Genomic DNA, 19099 nt, shown 5'->3' with positions numbered 1-19099 from the left:
TAGGAGAATGAGAAGGGAAGAAGAGGAAGAATGCAGAGGTCATGAGGGAGCAGAAAGGTTGAGTCAGGGAAAGAATAGAAGAAAGGATATGTGATAGGTAGGGTTTTAGTTGGGGGGGTGGTAGGAGAAAGGGAGGGAGAAGGGAACTGGGATTGTCATGTAAATCAATCTTGTTTCTAATTCAAATTTAAAAAAATGATAAAAAAAAAGAAGTTCTGTAGATAACATCAGCCTCTGGGTGGCATTAGGTGGCCAGTTTCTCTGACCACATCCTCATACCTACTCTAGGCTGGCAGAGGAGCAAGTCCTCAGCCTTCTGAAAGAGACAGTTCAAGTTTTATCACATGTATCTGCCTATATTCTTCTTAAGGGGCATCAAAAGGATCACTTTGAGACAGGTTGATGGATTTGGCTAGTTTGTTGCTTTTAAGGTTCCCAGGGCAGAAAATGCACTATAAAGGACATTGTGTGTGTGTGTGTGTGTGTGTGTGTGTGTGTGTGTGTGTGTGTGTGTGTGTGTGTAAGAGAATGGGACAGTGACATAGTCACGAGGAAATAGAAGGAAAAAGGACTGGGGTATAGTCTAATGTACATTTTCAAGAAGGATGACATTATGGCTTGGATATGAAATGTCCCCACAAAAGGCTCACGCATTGAAGGCTTAGTCCCCTGCTGGTGGGTCCAATCACTGAGAGATGATTGGTTCCTGTTGGGTTCTGACATAATCACCAGCATATGGATTCAGAATTTGATGGTAGAATCAGAAGGGGATGGAAACTTTCAGAGGGATAAGTACATGACTGTGTACATGTCCCTGGGGGATATATTGTCCTCAACTCCTCTTTGTCTTTCTTTTTCTCCTGCTGCTTCTTGGCTGCCATGAGGTGAGCAGCTTTTGCAGAATTCTCTAACTCTGGATCATCTCAGACCCCAAATAATAGGTCCTTGTTAATTGGATTCAACACCAGTTGACCATTTTCAGCTTATGAACAGGGCTTTACTCTTCTGAACATCCTAGCCTTTTCTTCCAAATGGTATCTGACCTCCCCTGTCCTCTCATTTTCCAGTGGCCTCCCCTGGACTAGGCCAGAGAAAACATGCTACACCCACAAACACTCATGAGGACCAGACAGGAGAAGCAACAGCCAAGTATGATCTGGAGAACTCCCTCACACACTTTTTCTTCAGGCCTTTTGACCCTCAGCCAGCCCCTAAGAGACAGGGTTCTTCAACACCTAAATCAAAAAGAAGTCAATACCAGCTACTCTCAAGTATGTATGTCCGGCACATTGGAGTATCTACCATATAGGTAAAGGGCACAGGAAGAATCAATGTGGGTCCTCTGCCCCATGGTTCCCAACACTTTCTCCATGCGTGGGACCCTAAACCTATGCAACACCAAGCCTGCCCCAACCCAAAATACTTGGCAGGCTTCAGCTTTGGCCTGGATGAGGACCACATGTCACTGTGGGACTCCAGAGCATCAATGAGCTTCCTACGTAGTGTCTCCACGCTAGCATCAGCCACTATAAATGAAAACAGGAAGAGAGCATCAGGAAACATCAGACTCCTGTACCCTTGTCAGTTTCACTCACAAACAAAGGTCCCCAAACCAATTCCAAGGAAAAACACATGCCAGCCCTCCTGTAAGGCTTAAAGCAAAACAATAAGCCCCATCCTTGCATCTCGTTACTGGAAGCTATTTAGTGAACAGTGAGTCACCATTGGTCTTCATGCAGACCACTGAAGAGGAAAGTGACCATGTGCCCATCTGTCCTTGCTCCTTTCCTTGGAAATGGGTCTCTGAGGCCGGTGTGTCCTCAATGGGACTCCCAGCCTGTCATGGCAGTCAGCCAAGGGTCAAGGATCCAGAGGGTAGAAAGGTGTCCCTCAGAACTGGCTTCAGGTTTAGGGCTATTCTGGGAAGACAGTGCCCCACCCACAAACCCAGGAGTTTGGATAGGCCACACATGAAGGGCTGCTCAAATGGGCTTTCCTGTGGCATCTCCCAGGCTGACTAATGTGGACACATGTGGAAAAAAAGACTGCTTGGGGATCTCTTTACTCTTGTGAAGGGGGTTTTCTTTACCCTGTAGGAACCCAGGTAAAAAGCAGAAGGGCTGGAGAGAAGACACTGGCAATGCCAACACAACAGCCAAAGTCAGAGAACCCACCTGGCAATGTTATTCCAGAACCATTCTTGGAGAAGGCCTTAAAAAACTGAAAACAAACACAAGAGTCAGAGGTGATGTCAGGTGGGCCTGCATTTAAAGTACAGCTGCCCTCTAACTGGGGTGGCTTTGGACAGACTACTTATCTTTTTTGAGCCCCACTTGACCTATAAATGAGATCATGGGACCCCTCTCTAGGGTCCTCACATCCAGTCCCTCCTCAACACCAAATCACTCTTAGAACTTTCCTGGAGACTAACTTCACAAAGCCCTGGCACCTGCACCTCTTTACTGGAAGCCATTTAGTGAAGAGGGAGAAGTCACTGATGGTCTTCATGCAGACTGTCTGAAGAGGAAAGTGACTCCTTGGCATATGTTAGCTTTCCCACATGCCCATCTGTCCCTGGTCCTTCTGGAAATGGGTCTTTGAGGCCAATGTCTTCTCAGTGAGAGTGCCCAGATTACTGTGGCACTCAGCTAAGGGTCAAGGGTCCTGGACAGGTCCTACTGAGAGGTGGACCTGTGCCCCAGAAAAACAAGACTGTAAACCACAGTCTTCAATATCATGTTGTCCTCTTTCCCCACACATGTTACACCCAGGCCCAGTCTGTCATTGGAGTGAGAGGACAGAAAACTAGGCAGCTTATAACCTGCGCCTCTGCCCAAGGGGCAAGAAGGCTGCAGGGCTCTTGCCACGTCCTCCTGCCTCTGGAGAGAAATGGTGGTTGTCCTGGAAGATACTCAGCTATGTGCAGAAGAGCCTGAAGGCTTCTTCATGAGGGCCTCAAACCAAAGGGCCATTTTTTTTTTCTGATTTAGTCCTCTATTCCAACAGCATGGCTTCAGCCTTATTCCAAGCAGGTGAAGCCATAGGGGTCCAAGACCTGGTTTTGAGATGTTCTTGCTGTGTGACCCTGGGAAACCCTTTGGCTTCACCAAATCTTAGCATTCTGATCTTTAAAGTGAGAATGACATCACCAGTCTAGAATTGTTACAAGATTCAATGACATAAAAGCTAAAGTAATTAAGGCACAGTAACCAGTACATATAATAACTGACTCAATAAATCTCAATTCCACCACTATCATTTCCTTCTATACACACACCCTTTTAGCAAAAGGACACATTGACCAGCTAGAACTGGTCTGTTCCATTCATAGGTAGGCAGGAAGGGAAAATTCACATGAGTAGCAGATGGCAGAAACCAGCCATCCCCTACCTGTGACCTCACTGCCCTTCTTCCTGCTCTCTGTTCCATTCTCTTCTCAAATTATGAATGTCATACTTTATCCATAAGTAAAAACAACCCATTTATATTTCACACATATGCCCATGTTCTTGACAGTTACTGAAAAATCTTGACCTAGTAAAATTATTATTCTATTACTTGTAAAATGAACACAAATTTCCTGAATTTTTGTGACATGAAATCAAGGTTGTAGCACACATTGGAACCTTTATGGATAAACACTGCTTCTCAGAAACAAAACAAATATGACCCTGCAGGATGGTTTGCTCAGTGTGGTACTGTAGCTGTACTCTTACTTTTGTACAGACAAGATAGACTTAACTTCTAGACCTCTCAAGTCATGGACCAGCCTTCAGTGGTGTGGCTTGCTCATAGCTATAGCAGTTACATTCAGCTCTGGAGAACAACACGGTACCTTTCTTTCATCAGTCATCAGGCCACCTAAGTCTGAACAAGCACTTGTCTTAAAGGAGCTGGCAGCACTCCCCCCATCCACCCAAACAAAAGGCATCTCCTTCTCCCTAAATGTCAAGGCTGTAATCTATCATAGGAACTCTGAGTTGAAACCATGAGTGTCTCAGGACGCCCCGGCCACAGAGTGCATGACAAAGGAATTTCTGTGCCATTACTCTGCCTTCTCAGTATTCAGACACTTCCTATCTACCTTCCAGAACAGTATCACCCTTGGAGAACACGGCTCCCACACCTCATGATCTTTGGAATCTTCTTCCTACAAATTAATGTCTTTCTCATTATACCCTTTCTCTACCAGCTCCTTTTCTGGGCAAAAAGAGATCCTAAGAGTCCTCATGTACACTGTAGGAGGACAGAAGGGAAGAAGGGCAGGACTATGGAAAGGCTTCTTTCTCCTGCACTGCTCAATGCCTCTTTGCTCCCTGACATCTCCCCCCCCCCACTCCTTGGAGGCCACCACACCACTAAAATGATTCGGGGAAAGCCAAGTGGTGACACTCTAGCCAGTCCCAAGCATCTCTCAGGTGCTGTTTGTGTTCTAGGCAGTAGCTGTCTGTTCTTTCCTCCTCCCTGTCTAGCTTTTATTTTGTTTTTCACGCACATTTTTTTGAAACTATCTTTTTTGTCTCTCCTTTTTCATGTTGCCACCCTCCCTAGATTGCTGGACAGTGACCAGCCCTTCTTGGTTGTTAACCCTGTCCTGACTTCACCCTTGACTGCTCTCCTGTGCTACTGTCATTACTGCTGCTCTTACTCTCTCCTGTTGCTACACATCAAATCAAGTCATTCTTTGTTTGAAGTGCCTTTAAAGGCTCAGTTTATATTTTCAAATGAATGACTGAACAAGTGAATCAAGAACAAAACTACTGTTTCTCTGTTACCAAGTCATTCACTTTGTTCAGCTGATTTACTTACTTATCTGAGCCTTGTGTCTCAGGTCCTTAGCTGTCCTAGACTTCCGGTTTCTTTTGGTAAACTCCACAGGGGTGTCAAGGCACCCCAGCCCACACACCAATTCTGAGCTATCCCTCCTTCAACCTACTTCTGCACCTGTGTTTTATCTCACCCAGCAATCAGTCCTCCTCCCTGTTTCCCAAACTAGCATGTCCCTTCCCTACAACCCCCATCCAGTCATCTGGCAAGTTCTGTGACTCTGCCTCTTCAATAGCCTTGTCACCTGTCAATAATACCTCTCACCTTGTCTAGACCAGGGCCAGTAAGTGAAAACTTAGTTCAGGCAAAAGAGCTCACAGCCAACTTCAGCTGCCTGAGTTCGATCCCTAGGATCTACATGGTAGAAGAGAACTGACTCCTGAAAGTTCCTCTGACCTCCAAATGCATATACAGACACACAGACGCGCGCGCGCACACACACACACACACACACACACACACACACTCTATCTGTTCTTCAGCTGTCTTCCTCCTTGCCACTGTGTTTTCTTCTCTAAGGAATAATTATGGGATTCCTCTTCTGATTGCCATATATATGCATGGGCTATAAGTGAGATCCAAACTCAATACATCTAAGCCCTTCCTTTCAAGATCTGAACCCAGACTGACCTTCCACCATTCCATACACTTCAACTTGCACTTGCCATTTAGTAACCCATTGTGGTGGTTTGACTAACAACGGCACTCATAGGCGCATATGTTTGAATGATTAGTCAACAGGGACTGGCATTATTTGAGAAGGATTAGAAGGTATGGCCTTGTTGGAATAGGTGTGGCCTTGTTGTCATGGGAGTAGGGGGTGAGGTTGGGGGTGGGGAGGTAGGGGTTGGCTTTGAGGTTTCAAAAGCCCATGTCAGGCCCAATGTCTGTCTGCTCATCTCCCACTTGCTGCAAAGCAAGATTTGGCTCTCAACTATTTTTACAGTACATGCCACCATGCTCCCCACCATGACAATGAACTCACCCTCTGAAACTGTAAGCAAGCCCCAGTTAAATCTCTAGAAGAGTTGCTTGGTCATGGCATTTCTTCAGAGCAATAGAACAGTGACTAAGGCACCCACCCACCTGCCTGACTTGGCTAGTGCTAACAGCTTATACATCACTGCAAACCACACCACACTGTTCCTGGTATGGTGTCTAGCATACTTAGCTGCCCAATTCAGTAGCCATAGCCCTTTCATCACCTCCAAGGCTCAAGTGGAAATCTAGTCAGGGCACATTTTTGTCCTCTTAGGAAAATACACCCTTGTTAAGTCAACCACTGGAGTTGTGTATGCCTACCTGAGGTCAGTTACCCTGAAAAAAGCAACAGAGTATCCAGGAGTGTGTCTTTTCTCTGACAGCAGGCAACAGTTCCTTTTTTCACCGTCTCTCTCTGGATTTATTTTGTATGTATATGGGTTTCACCTGCATGTATGTATAGCATGTATGCGTCTGTTACTTGCATTAGTCAGAAGAGGGAATTGGACACCCTGGAGTTAAGGGTGGTTTTAAGCTACCATGAGGGTGCTGAGAACTGAACCCGGGTCCTCTGCAAGAGCAACAAGGCATCATTGAGGCATCTCTCCTGTCCTGCCTCTTCTTTTCACCCCTCAACATAAAATAGGACAGAGGAAGGCACTTCTGCCTCCCTGGACTTGCTGCTCCTGTGAGGCTATGGTCTTTCCATAACAGCAGGACAAGTGTCAGCACAAGAGAAGACACCAGGAACCCAAACAGCTAAGCAGAAAGCACAAATTCCAGGAATGACTAGTGGTGGCACTGGAGCCAAGCATACAGAACCAGTTTTCAGAAACAGAATCAAGTCTCAGTTACACTGAGCTCAGAAAGGTCAATAGCCTCAATTACTTAGTTTCTGTGCTATGAAAGATCAGTGTAGAAGATGGCTGGAAGACAGAAGGTAACAGTGGGGGTGAGAACCCATGTCCTTTTCTCAGAGAGGAAGAAGACACTTAAATTCTTTCTGTCATTCTGCAAACTCGCCCTCTGGCTACAGGGTTCTAGTAAGAGCTCTACAGAGTGATAGCCTGGACTCTGTGCTCCGTATTGCTCCATTCTCTTCCTGGCATTCAAGGAACTGCCATTCTTGGGCTCCTGCCCTTGCCCTGGTTCACCCTGAACATGATCCTCTACGTAACATGCCACACAATTCTGCTCACAAGAGGGTCCCAGCTCTCACCTTCTCTGCCCAAGCTCCTCTGTGCCTAGGATGAAGCCCACCACACAGAAACTACCATTAGACTCAGGGGACAGGAAACAAGAAGAAAACTAACATTTACCAAGCCCCCCAAAATGCCAGTGCTCAGGCACTTCCACGGGTAAGGCCCTTTTTTTTTCATACTTGATCTTATTAATAGATGGCGTTATCCCATTTTTATAGGCAGGAAAACTGAGAATGTGGTTGGGGCTTTAAGTGACTTCCTAGGTCACACACAGTGAGCAGTTTGCATTGATGAGCTTCCCAGAGATCAGTACATAGGCCTTCACCACCTAATGGGGGCACTGCTCTGGCCTAGGACTGCTTCAGCCAAAACCTACTGTAAACTCATCTCCCTGATCCCTGCATCCTTTTCTTCCAGGGGCATTCTACTCCAGCCTAATGGGGCCCTGGCAGAGTAAGATCCTGGCCTTAAGGGCCAGGTATTTTCTAGACTGGCTGGGCTAGTGGGAATTCAACATGTGTTCATGGTGACTAGGGGCTGGAGGAAGTGAAAAAGGACAGTGTACACATGTCACTCACTATATTGGCCAGACTTGTGTGGGTATGTCTCCTTCACACCATGGATCCTCACTTAGGGCTCACATAGCCTCTATAGGTAGTGAGCAATGACAGGCTCTGGCCCCTAGAGGGCAGCAGTTAGGGCAACAGGGAAAACTGGCAGGCTGGCCTACTTTTTTCTGTTCTGCTTCCTAGGGAGCCCTGCACTTTAGGCTTTTATAGGCAAGACTGGAGATCTAAAACACATGTGAGTACTGTTTTAAAACATGTTAGAATCAGCCTAATAGTAAGATGAAAAGCAAATGTCAATTTAGCAAATGACAGTGTAACAAAAAATATCATTAAACTTTTGCTTTAGCAATAGTTAACACAAACTAAATTTAGGATCACAATGTAAAACACACATTTCTTATTGCAGGTCACAGTCTGAAGTCATTTAAAAGGCACTTAGACTCTTGGGACAGAAGTCTAGCAACAGCGTGAACCACCTGGCCATCTTCTAGAGGGCTAAAGATAGGGCACTGAGTGCTCTCCTCACATGAAACTAAGCAGCAGATTCCTCAGGGAAGGAACGCCATGCCCAGGGAGGCCAGGTGAGAGCTTAAGAAATGGACAGCTGTCTACTGAACTGGCCCAGCCAGGTGCTACCAGTCTGCAAATAAAGGAAAGCCAGAATGACCAGGTAAGGTCCCTCCCAGGCTCTCCTACAGTCAGCTGGGCAGGTAAGGTGATTAATCACTTGAGGCATCCAGGCTGCGTGTACTGCGTGACTTGCTGAGAAGTCTCTGAACCTGCACCTGCCTGGGCCTCCTCCTCACACCCAGTGTCTGGCCTCTCCCTGGCTGAACAGAAAGCTCCAGGTGTCAGGGCACTCTAGAAGATGGCCAGGGGGTTCACGCTGCCTCTGCTTCAAGACTCTAAGTGCCTTTTAAATGACTTCGGACTGTGATCTGCAATAAGAAATGTATGTTTTACATTGTGATCCTAAATTTGGTTTGTGTTCACTAATGCTAAAGTAAAAGTTTAATGGTATTTTTTGTAACAGAACCCCAACTGACATGCTGAATGGTCTCTCTGTGGGCTAGACAGTGGCTAAGTCCCAGTGTTCAGGGTTCACGGAGAGAAAACTATGAGCCTATGGATGATGGCTTCAGCTGCTACTCTGGGTTCCCACAGCTTCCCACTTAGTATTGCTCACTCTGGATCCGCAAAGAGCATCCTCACTGAAATACCTTGTTACATATCCTGAAGATGAGGACAGACAGTGTCCTTGCCAGGGAGACTTTCTATTTAAAGAGGTGAGTGCTAAGAGCCTCCAGGATGATGTGGCTGTAGCTACTGTCTTGCCACACTGTTCCTCAAAGCAACCTGGTCTGAGAGCATGGGCCTGGTCCTGATCTTAAGTGGTTATCATTTAGGAAGTGACTCTGAGGTGGGGAGCCTGAGTGGGGTCAGCAACAACACCCCTGCAGATGAAACTGCTGAGTGATCAGGCTCCTGGATCTGACTGGAACTCGAGGTCCCTCAGCTCAGAGATATCTTGTTCCAGGGATCAGACTTGGCATTTCAGTCTTCAAAGGTACCTCCTGATTGTTGTTCATGGCTGTAGAGAAACTGCTTATCTAGATGCCATTCTGGTGGGCAGGGCTGAGCCCTGGGAGGGCCCTAACCCTAACTGCTGCATCTGTGTCATCTGCTACGGAAGGGCTCTTGAGAGCCATGGTGATTCTTCAGCCATTAGATTGTTGGAGAGGCTGGAGAGATGGCTCAGAGGTTAAGAGCACTGTGCATTCTTTTAGAGGATTCATGTTCAATTCCCAGTCTACATAGCAGTTCACAACTGTCTATAACTCCAGTTCCAGAGGATCCAACATCCTCACACAGATATACATGGTGTTTGACCAATGCACATAAAATTAAAATCTAATTTTTTGGCGGGGTGTATTTTCAAGACAGGGTTTCTCTGTGTATTCCTGGATGTCCTGGAACTCACTCTGTAGACTAGGCTGGCTTCGAACTCAGAGATCCACCTGCCTCTGCCTCTGGAGTGCTGGGATTAAAGGTGGGTGCCTGGCCTGCCTGGCCATTAAAAACTATTTTTAAAAAATAGTTGGTGTCCTGTGATCACTGACAGACGATCATCAGAAAGCTCATGTCTCTGTCTGCCAGAGGTGGAGTGTGAGAGCCCTCATGCCTTGGATGTTGGTGACTTCTGTCCCTGGAAGCTCTGCCATTGAAGCACTGCACATGTTGGCTATGGGGGTGAGACAGTCCCTTAAGTCACTTTGGTGTGCTTGCATGTCAAAGCTCTTCCTTGATGACAGTGAAGTACTCCAGTGTCTCTGTAACACAATAGGCCCCAGAGGATGATATGCCCACAAATGGGTCAGAGCCCAGATCCTGGGTTTAGAGTATGATCAGACCTCTAAGAGTGGGAGGTCACAAATGAGAATTGAAAAGGACTTTGAGAAGTAGCAGTAGTAGCCTGTGTGACGACTACTTTACAACACAATGTTCTATCAAATGTGAACAGTGCTCCATCAGGAGGTGGGCAGTGCTCCAGAACCTAGGACTTTAAAGACTCAGGCCCAGAGGCATCAGAGGGCTCCTCCAAGCTCAGCAGCCCAGGGAGGTACCAGGAAATATGGAGCAGGTGGCTATGTGCTCAGACAGAGCCATCCCTAGCTCCCCTTTTCCCTTCATCACATACCCTCACAGTTGGGAAGCCACTGATGTTGAAGTCTCTGCAGACAGCAGTATTGGTTTCCTCAGCACAGTCCAGGACAGCAAGATTCAGTACTGGCCTCCATTCTGAAAGGACAGATCATTCCAGTAAGCAAGAGAAGCTAGCCTCTGCTATTCTTCCATCCAAAACTCCACAGCCATTAATCCTCCTCTGAAGAGGGGCATACTTTTTTCAAAAAAAAAAAAATGACCTCTGAGACAGTTCCCTCACTAGAAAGGACTATACTTAGGATACAGTTAAATAGCATGGTATATTGCCTTGTAATGGCATCTGCATTTGTCTTGTGCTTAGTGGGATGTGGCATGGGGCTAGAGGAGCTAAGAAAGATAAATGAGTGTAGCCCCCAGAAAAGGCCCCAGTACAGTCTTTGTCCCTGAAGAGCTACCTAAGGAGATCAGCTCCCAAAGGGAGAACATACCTTGGGAGCTTGTATTCCCCAGTAAGGTACAGAGCCAAAACAGAGGAACAATCCCAGGGGAGAAAAAAAGCAGGAGATCCAGGACCCTCAGGGAAGGAAGATGTAGGGTAACCAACAGTCAGGAAGACTGGTCATGTTTATTCTTCAAGCCCTGTGGTGGCATCTTGCTCATACAAATATAAAGCCTATCTGAAGGTCAGAGAATGGAGCTTGCCACTAGCTGACCATGGAGGTCTGGAGGTCTGTATAGACAGACAGGAAGTGAGCTAGCTGTGTGGAAACAGGATATAAGGAGGGAAAAACAGGAACTCACTCTCTTGCCTGCTGAAACGCTAAGGAAGTAAGGTGTGGTGGTGGTGGCGGCTTGCCCCTTCTCTCTGACCTCTCAGCATTTTCCTCTATATCTGACTCCAGGTTTTTATTATCTAGACCAATTAAGAACTCCATTTACAAAGCCCCAGGACAGAGGCTTCTCCATGAGAAAGTAACTGGCAGAGCAAATAATGGCACAGACCAGAAACTCAAAGGAGATCAATTCATACTAAGCAGAGCTCCGAGCTCTGACTCAGGTCAGGGGTATCATATACCCATGAGGCCACCTAAACCTTGAGAAAGCAGTGGCCAATGTCGAATTCTACAGCACAGACCTCCACACTTTGAGGCATTAAGATTAGTCTTGGGGGTCAAGGCATGGACTTTTCTAGCCTTACCCCTATTACTGGCTCCCCTTGGTATGAACAGTCAGCAGCCTGTCCACTTGATTCCAAATCCTGTCTATCCCCCTTCCTGAGTGTCTTCCCCTACTCAAGCCACCACTCCCTTGTCCTGTTTGTTCTAAGTGGCTTGGACATCTGATCTGGTTTCTTTACTTACTTCCCTTCTAAGCTACCCTCCACACCCAATGAGCTGGTACAGCATCTCCCACAGAAGGTATCGTGAGATAATCTCATACATCCTACTTCTAAATGTACTACTTCACTAGCCTCTAGCTACCACTTGTCTTCCCTTTCTGTGGTTCTAACTCAGCTGCCCTCTACTCAATACTTGTTGGCAGTTGTGAGTATCTTTAGAAGATACAGCCTCTGTCCACAGATCTAGTTCCCTCTTAGCATTTCTCCAGAGCAAAGCCAAAGGTTTTCTTCTTCCCTGACAGCATGGTTGTCGTGTATTACCAGGCAAGGGCCTCTCTGCAGACTCCCCTGTCAGATCCAACTCAGCTGGGATACTACTTTCTCCCAGGAAGAGCTGCCTCCTATGCCCAAAGTTTGGACCCACATAACAATTGGTGTGTTCATCTCTACCTTTTGGCTTTTTGGACTCCCTGCTGTCCAACAACCCTTACCCAGCACACAGTAGGCACTCAGCCCAGACCAGGGACCAACTCTCAGCTCATGGTTGCTCTAATTCTTGGATACTTTCTCTTTGTTTCCAGCCTCAGTCTTTTCTATAGTCTAGGTAGTAGGTGAAGTTAAAGCAGTCTCCTGTGATAATACCTGGATTCATTCATTATTGATTCATCCTTTAAAGCAGTGATTCACAGCTTTCCTAATGCTGCCGCCCTTTAATACAGTTCCTCATGTTGTGGTGACCCCAACCATAACATTGTTTCATTGCTACTTTATTACTGTAATTTTGCTACTGTTATGAATCATAATATAAATATCTGTGTTTTCTGATGGTCTTAGGTGACTCCTGTGAAAGGGTTATTCAACCCCAAATGGGTTGAGACTCGCAGGTTGAGAACAACTTTTTTAAAGAAAGAGCAAGGTCACAGAAGAGCTTGTCAATGGTCACCTCTTGCCCAAGTTCAGGGTTTCACACTGGATTGCAGACAAAAGTGTATTCAGTCCTTTCTGTTCCCCTGCCAAAGGGTGACCAGGGGTCAGAGAGATATACAGTTCATCTTCAAGGGCCATCTGGAACACTTTGAGTCTAGTTCCTTTTGTTCTCCCTCTAGGGCAGAACTTTGTTCTAGAGTGACTTACAGGAAAGGGCAGCTATCCTTAAGAAATATCGGTATGTACCACATAGGAAGAATAAAGTATGGGACATTCTATGTCATCACACCCCACTGCCACTATTTGATGTGGCCAGCACAGCCCCTTATCTGCAAATGAAAATATGGACTCAGAAGCCTCCCACATGGAGAAGCCTATGAGACTTGACAAACTCACTTGTTCCTCTCTCCACTGTACCAGGGTCAGGACAATGCCTTTATATGTATCATCTTGCTCCAATTATAGCCTCCTCTTAAAAGGAAATGGCAGAAATAGTCGTGCCATCCAGTTAAATATTCTCTATAACTGGGCTTTAGCAACCTGGGCTTCAGCCTTACCTAAAGGATTGTGCTATTGGCACATGTAGTGAGTTTATTGTGTGCTCAATTTATCTAGTTCAGTGCTCTCAACAAGCTGATGAGGAAGTACTAAGAAATTTATCTCCGGATCTGCTTTCTTTAACTATAAAACAGATGTGATAACCATGCCCAAGACATGGTAAGCTAATTAATGGGAAATCTAAGATCTGAACCCAGGATTTGAGCCTTGGAGCTAATTCCAGAAGGATTCAGATCAGACCAGACTGATTCTATACTGGTTTTCCAACAGGGATGCAGTCAGGATAAGGATGCAGGTCAGTGATGAAGGACAAGAGGGAAGACGATGCTTGGGTTGGTTTGCTTTTGCACCCCTCCCTGTCCCTTCAAAGACAGGGTCTTATTTTGTAACCTTGGCTGGCCTCTAACTCAGGGATCTGTGTGTCCCTGCCTCCCAAGTGCTGAGGTTAAAGGCGTGTGCCACCAACTTGCCTTGCTCTCCTTAGACTTTGATTACGTGTGCTCTATGAAATGAAACCGGTGCCTGCTTGTTTGACCTGCTTCAATCTCAAGGAGTGGTGGAGGTGGGAGCTGGGGCCAGTTAGATGCTGGTTAAGTTCTGACAAGGACTTTTTCAGGTGTCACGATGTTAGTACCCTAAAGAGTCACAATGGCACATACAGCTATGGTTTGCACCATACACCAGACACTGCAGACCTGGCTATTTATGATTCTAGTGCATTAAATATCATTTCCAGGAGCCCACTGGTAATGCAGGGGCAACAGACCAAATGAGATAGAGTCAACTCATACTGAAGTACTAAGCCACTAAATTGAAACCAAGTTATCTGACCTCCCAAGAGAGCAGGAGAGATAGTAGATAACAACCACATCCACAAAAGGCCAACAAAAGCTTTAGCCAACATTATAATGAAGTCTCTCTAAGGCAGTGGTTCTCAACCCACGGGTCACGATCCCTTTGGGGATCCTAGAACAGATATCCTGCACATTAGATATTTACATTATAATTCATTAACTAGCAAAAGCACACTTATGAAGTAGCAAGGAAATAATTTTATGGTTGGGGGTCATCACAACATGAGGAACTGTGTTGAAGGGTCACAGCGTCAGGAAGGCTGAGAACCACTGCTGTAAAGCTTACAAGGAAGTAACTATGAGATGACCAATACATTTTGTATGTTTGTTTTCTGTGTCCTCTAGTCTTCAGCCCTTTTGTTGGTAAAGCCACACCTTCAACTCAGCTCATCAGGACATTAAAGGATTCCAGAATCACAAATTAAAGCCAGTTAAGGTATTTAAACGAAATTTTCTTTATCTGAGTGTCTCATTGGTGCAGCACAGTTGTGTGGTAGGACAGTGTAAGTGCTTTGTTGTCAGTGAGAAGGACTTTCTGGTGTTTGGTGTCTTATACCACCCAACTCACTCCTGAAGAGAAGCATTCCCCACTACATTTAGACTTGGGCAGAATAATTTCTCTAGTAGTAACACTGTAAATGGACAGTGGAAAGGAAGGATGGCAAGAGAAGACAAGAGAGGTAAAAATTTTGCAATGATGGGTGAGGGGAAAACCTCTGGTGGGAATTTAACTGTGTCCTTACACAAGTGTCTCCTGGAATCCCAGGCAGGGTCATCTCCTCAGCTCCTTAGTGCAAGAAGAACACTGAACCCAGAAGCAGAAGAATGACCACCTGGCCAACACATGTATGCTCTACATGGCTCCTCTCGGGCACTCAGCTCCTCAGGGGTCGGAAGGCCAGGACCAATGGCTTCTACTGCCCTTTGTAGCACCAACAGAAAGTTTTCTTGTTCATACCATCATTGGGAATTCTGCAAGGCTTTGGCCATTGGCTGTCATGAGTGTGCTCCCACCCTATACCACACTCTGTGGTAGGCATCACAGGGACACAAATGCAAGACATCATCCATGCTCTCCTCTCAAAAGGACAGAAAGGCAAAGCCAACAATGCTCACTGAAATCCAACTTTGTGTGCCTTACAAACCTTGGTTTGGTATGTGCTATTTTCCTACAGGGAGAGCCCTACTTACTCCAGCCCTCTCTCCTCCTGCCCATGTTGTGACATCAGACACTGCTAAGGGAAGAGGTCGACAGGGGCTGCAGAGATAGTTGAGGAGTTTAGAGTCCTTGCTGTTCTTGCAGAGGACCGGAGTTTGTTTCCTAGCACTAATAATGGCAACTCACAACCATCTGAAACTGTGTCCCAGAGGACCCAATGTCCTTTTGGGCCTCTGTAGACACATGTGGTACACAGACACACATGCAGGCAAAACACATAAAATAAAAACAAATCTTTAAGGAGAAAAAAATGAACCTTCCACCAGCATTTTTATAATCATGCTTGCCTGTTGATTTTTTTAAAGGACATGTTTTTGCTCTGTTTCCTGGCTCAAACTGTGAACACTCACTCTGATATGCAATTGTGCCATGATGTACTACCCTTGCCAAAGGCCCAAGGCAATGGGATACCCTGTCTTGAACTTGAACCTTCATAATCAAGAGCCAAATAAATGGAGGGGTTGGAGACGAGGTATTTCCCTTCAATTTTCCCAGGTGAAGATAAAAAGTCCTTAACAAAGAGTTGGTATAAGACAAGTGTGTAATGACCGCTTGAACGCAGGTCATGGCAACTACATTATCCTTCGGTGACTGTCCCCTTACTTGAATTCTCACCATAAGAAATAGATGAACCACTCCTGTCTTTCAAACACAGCTTCATACGGTTGCCCATTTTCCTGCTATGTATAGGTCACTGGCCCTGCTGCTATGTAATCAATGCTTTGTCACTCAACAAATATTTTCTGAATGATTAGCCAGTGAATAATAATGAAGGTTCCAACTGGGCCTAATCATTTTCTCAAACATATGGAGAGACAACAGGATCTGCTCTGGAATAGAAAGGGGTTCCTTCACAAGCCCTCCAGGAACAAGTGTCCTGCCCCGAGGCAGTGACTTCCCAGAGAGTGTGCCATCCAACTCACGAAGAAATGAGCCCTATCCAGTCACATTAAATCTCTAAAGCCAGCTGACCAGGGTTACAAAACATCTCCCCAACTCCCATGATCTTTCATCTACTCTCTCTGTTCCTGTTAGAGACACTGGGCAGTTTACTACTGTGTCATGACTCAGTGGTTTGAGCACAGCCATCTGCCAGCCCACAACCACACTTCCTCAAGGAATCTCAGAACACAGAAGGGTGACAGTCCTAGCTTCTCAGCAGGGAACGCCCTGCTGATACTTCTCACTGTCACAGGCCAACTCCAGAATCTTCCCTTCACATATACAATCTTGATAAAGGAGATTGGCCGCCCCATGGCCAAAAAGAGACCCCCAGTTTCCATGAAGACCTCCCACCTCCCATTTTTCCCTGATTTTCTCCATAGACTTTGATGTCTCCATTTCTCCTTCCAGAAGTTAAGGTTTGCTTTTGTTTTTCTTTTCAGAGAAGGACTGTCCCTCCATGCAAGTCCCTTTTTGGAAATGGTAACCTCATATAGAGACAGGCTGCATCAGTCAGTACCTGTATATGTAACTCCTAGGAAAACTCCGGATTGCAAGAGGCCAAACATGTAAGTCAGCTGGAAGCTAATCTTTCCCTTCAGCACACTTAAAATACCAGAATCTTCTAGAATGAGTCTATATGCTACCATTGGAGACCTCTTACAGACTCAATTGAAACCAACTGGGGAGTTTTATGGTGTTTTGGCCCATGTTGTCCGATACAACCTCCCCTTGGTGTTTCGGTCCCATAGTCCACATTCTTTCTCCCTCCTGCCCTGACCAGATGTGTTGACATCATTAACATAGCGTTAAGTACTGCTCATGTGGCTGATGGGACCAGAGAGGCATGTGGGCAAGCATAAATTGGAGGTGTGTGTGGGAAGCTTGTAAGTACTGTTAAAAATTAGTTTTGAAAACTATATACAGTTCCATGTGACCACTTCAGTGACCAATTTGACAGCTACTTAGGGGAGGGGGAGACTAAGTCTGAGAATTAACATAGATGGACAGAAGCACAGTTGAACTTATCAAGAACCATCACAGAAGGGGGACCGAAGTTCTAGTTTCCCAACTCTAGAAATGCCTATTCCCTAAGATGCTTATAGTTCTCATCCAATGATTACTTCAGGTTAAGAGCTCGGTGCCCTGCCTGGCACCACAAACCCAGGGAACATTCCACAGAGAATCAGGGAAAGCAGAAACCAGTCCCCATCACTGTGCTACTCCTGCCGCCTACCCCCGCCCCAGACACCCATGACTTGGGTTAGTCAGATGTGTGCTACAGCAGGGATCTTTAAACTGCAAAGAGGAAATTCTGTCCCGTCTGCAGTACAGGGCTTCCTAGTTAAGCACTCAGCATATATAATCATTATTACCATGTCTACCCCCGCCCCCAGCTCTAAGTCTTGAGTTTTTAAATATTTTAAAATTGCTATAACACAGCACACTTTAAGCATCTCTATACATTTTGTGGTTTTCTTATCCTGCCGCCCCTTAGGCTGTAATTAAGTGAAGAGTGGGCCCCACAATTGGCAATTTAGAATCAAAGAAACGTCGTCTTTAATGTCCAGGACAGTGACTGGAGCATGGAGCAAGGGCCAACTACATACCACGGGGCTACGTTTAGCTTGGCTTTGTGGGGTTAAAGGCTAAGGTCTAAGTGAGCCCAGACCCAAGGGGAAGAGAGATAAGGACAGGAAGCTAAAGAGCTAGAGGCAGTCACGTGGATTAGAAATAGGCAAACAGAAAAGCATCCAACTCAAAGACAGGAATGAGAAAGGCAATGTGTGTGCCAACTAAGTACCTAGCCATGGGGGTGGAGAAAGGTAGTGGGGGCGGTAGAATGAATGTCAATTCTCTTTTCTCCCCATTGCTGTTCCATCACGACAGCTAGGGAAGTTGGCAAGAAGAGGTCCCTGGACAAGAAAGGGTACTGCCACAGAGCTGGACTGGAGACAGCCCCAGGGAAGAGCACAGGGAAGCAGGAAAACCCTCTCAGTTTAGAGACAGACTTGACAGAGGACAAGCCAGGAACAGAAGACTGGGAGATGCGGGGGGGGGGGGGCCGGAGAACTTGACGGCTATGAATTGGAGGCGGGGAGGGGCTGCGATGGGCCAAGGAAACAGAAAGGGGAGGAGACAGGCTAGCGGGACAGCCGGCAAGACCTGCCCGGGTGGGCCGGGGGGCGGCCTCCGCTTCTCACCCCTCACGTCGTAGGCTAGCTCCTTCCACGTCGGGGCGAAGGCGATACAGTGGCCACACCAGGAGGCGAAGAACTCCACCGCCCAGGCGCCATTGGAGCGCAGCACAGTCGAGCGCACCGTGTTCGCATTCAGCACCGTCACCGGGTCTGAGGACGAGTAGAGAACCGAGACTTGGACCGCGCCAGCGCCGGGCACCGCGAGCAGCAGCGGCGGCAGCAGCAGCAGTAGCATCTGCGACGGCGACCCCGAGTGGCGGCCGCACCTCCTCATCCTAGGCGGCTGGAACGTCCACCTCGCCTAAGTTTGTGACCAGTCGGTACCGGGAGGCCGCCGCGATCCCCCCCGTCTCCGCCCTGAGGAGGAGGGGCTACGAGGCTCCGCCCCGAAGCCGGAGCCGCCTCCCGGACCGCCCCTGCCGGTCGCCGGCTCTCGAAGGCGGCGCGCGAGCTGCCGCTAGCGCGGGTCCCGGTGGAGGTCCGCGCGCCGGGAGGTCGGTGCCCGCCGGTCCCGCCCCGCCCGCCCCCAGCGGTCTAAGCCCGGGAGCCAGGTCCGCAAACGGGTGCGGGGAGCCTCAGGCCGCGGCTCCGGGTCGCTGCGGGGTCCGGGGCGGCGTTTGGCCACTCTCGGCCCCCGTATCCGAAGGAAGCGGAGTCCGTTGGAATGGTCGTTACTGGTTTATCTTGTTCCTGGAAAGTTCCAGGGGGCTCCCTCACGCAGTTTTTTGACAGTGAGAATTCGAAGTAGGTGGGAGAAAAGAGCCACGAGGTAGGAGACTGTGATTGTCAAGGCCCACAGGAGCCAGATGTACTCAC

The 19099-nt window shown here is 47.2% G+C and overlaps 1 protein-coding gene across 1 annotated transcript in view; it reads right to left on the bottom strand.

The window, feature by feature from the left end:
- Qsox1 (quiescin sulfhydryl oxidase 1) overlaps positions 1-18626 on the bottom strand; it is a 38192-nt gene extending 19566 nt beyond the window's left edge. Inside the window, exons 1-4 of the mRNA XM_027417339.2 lie at positions 18287-18626; positions 10278-10378; positions 2175-2220; positions 1424-1526 (exon numbers count right to left, since the gene is read on the bottom strand). Coding sequence (XP_027273140.1) covers positions 1424-1526; positions 2175-2220; positions 10278-10378; positions 18287-18557 — 521 coding nt within the window. The 5' untranslated portion in view covers positions 18558-18626. The remainder of the gene's footprint in view (positions 1-1423; positions 1527-2174; positions 2221-10277; positions 10379-18286) is intronic.
- Positions 18627-19099: the final 473 nt, after the last annotated feature.

The sequence above is a fragment of the Cricetulus griseus genome, chromosome 5, assembly GCF_003668045.3.
Source record: "Cricetulus griseus strain 17A/GY chromosome 5, alternate assembly CriGri-PICRH-1.0, whole genome shotgun sequence".
NCBI classification, from domain to species: Eukaryota; Metazoa; Chordata; class Mammalia; order Rodentia; family Cricetidae; genus Cricetulus; species Cricetulus griseus.
Note: the sequence above shows the minus strand (reverse complement) of the source record. Positions and strands in the feature narration are given on the sequence as shown.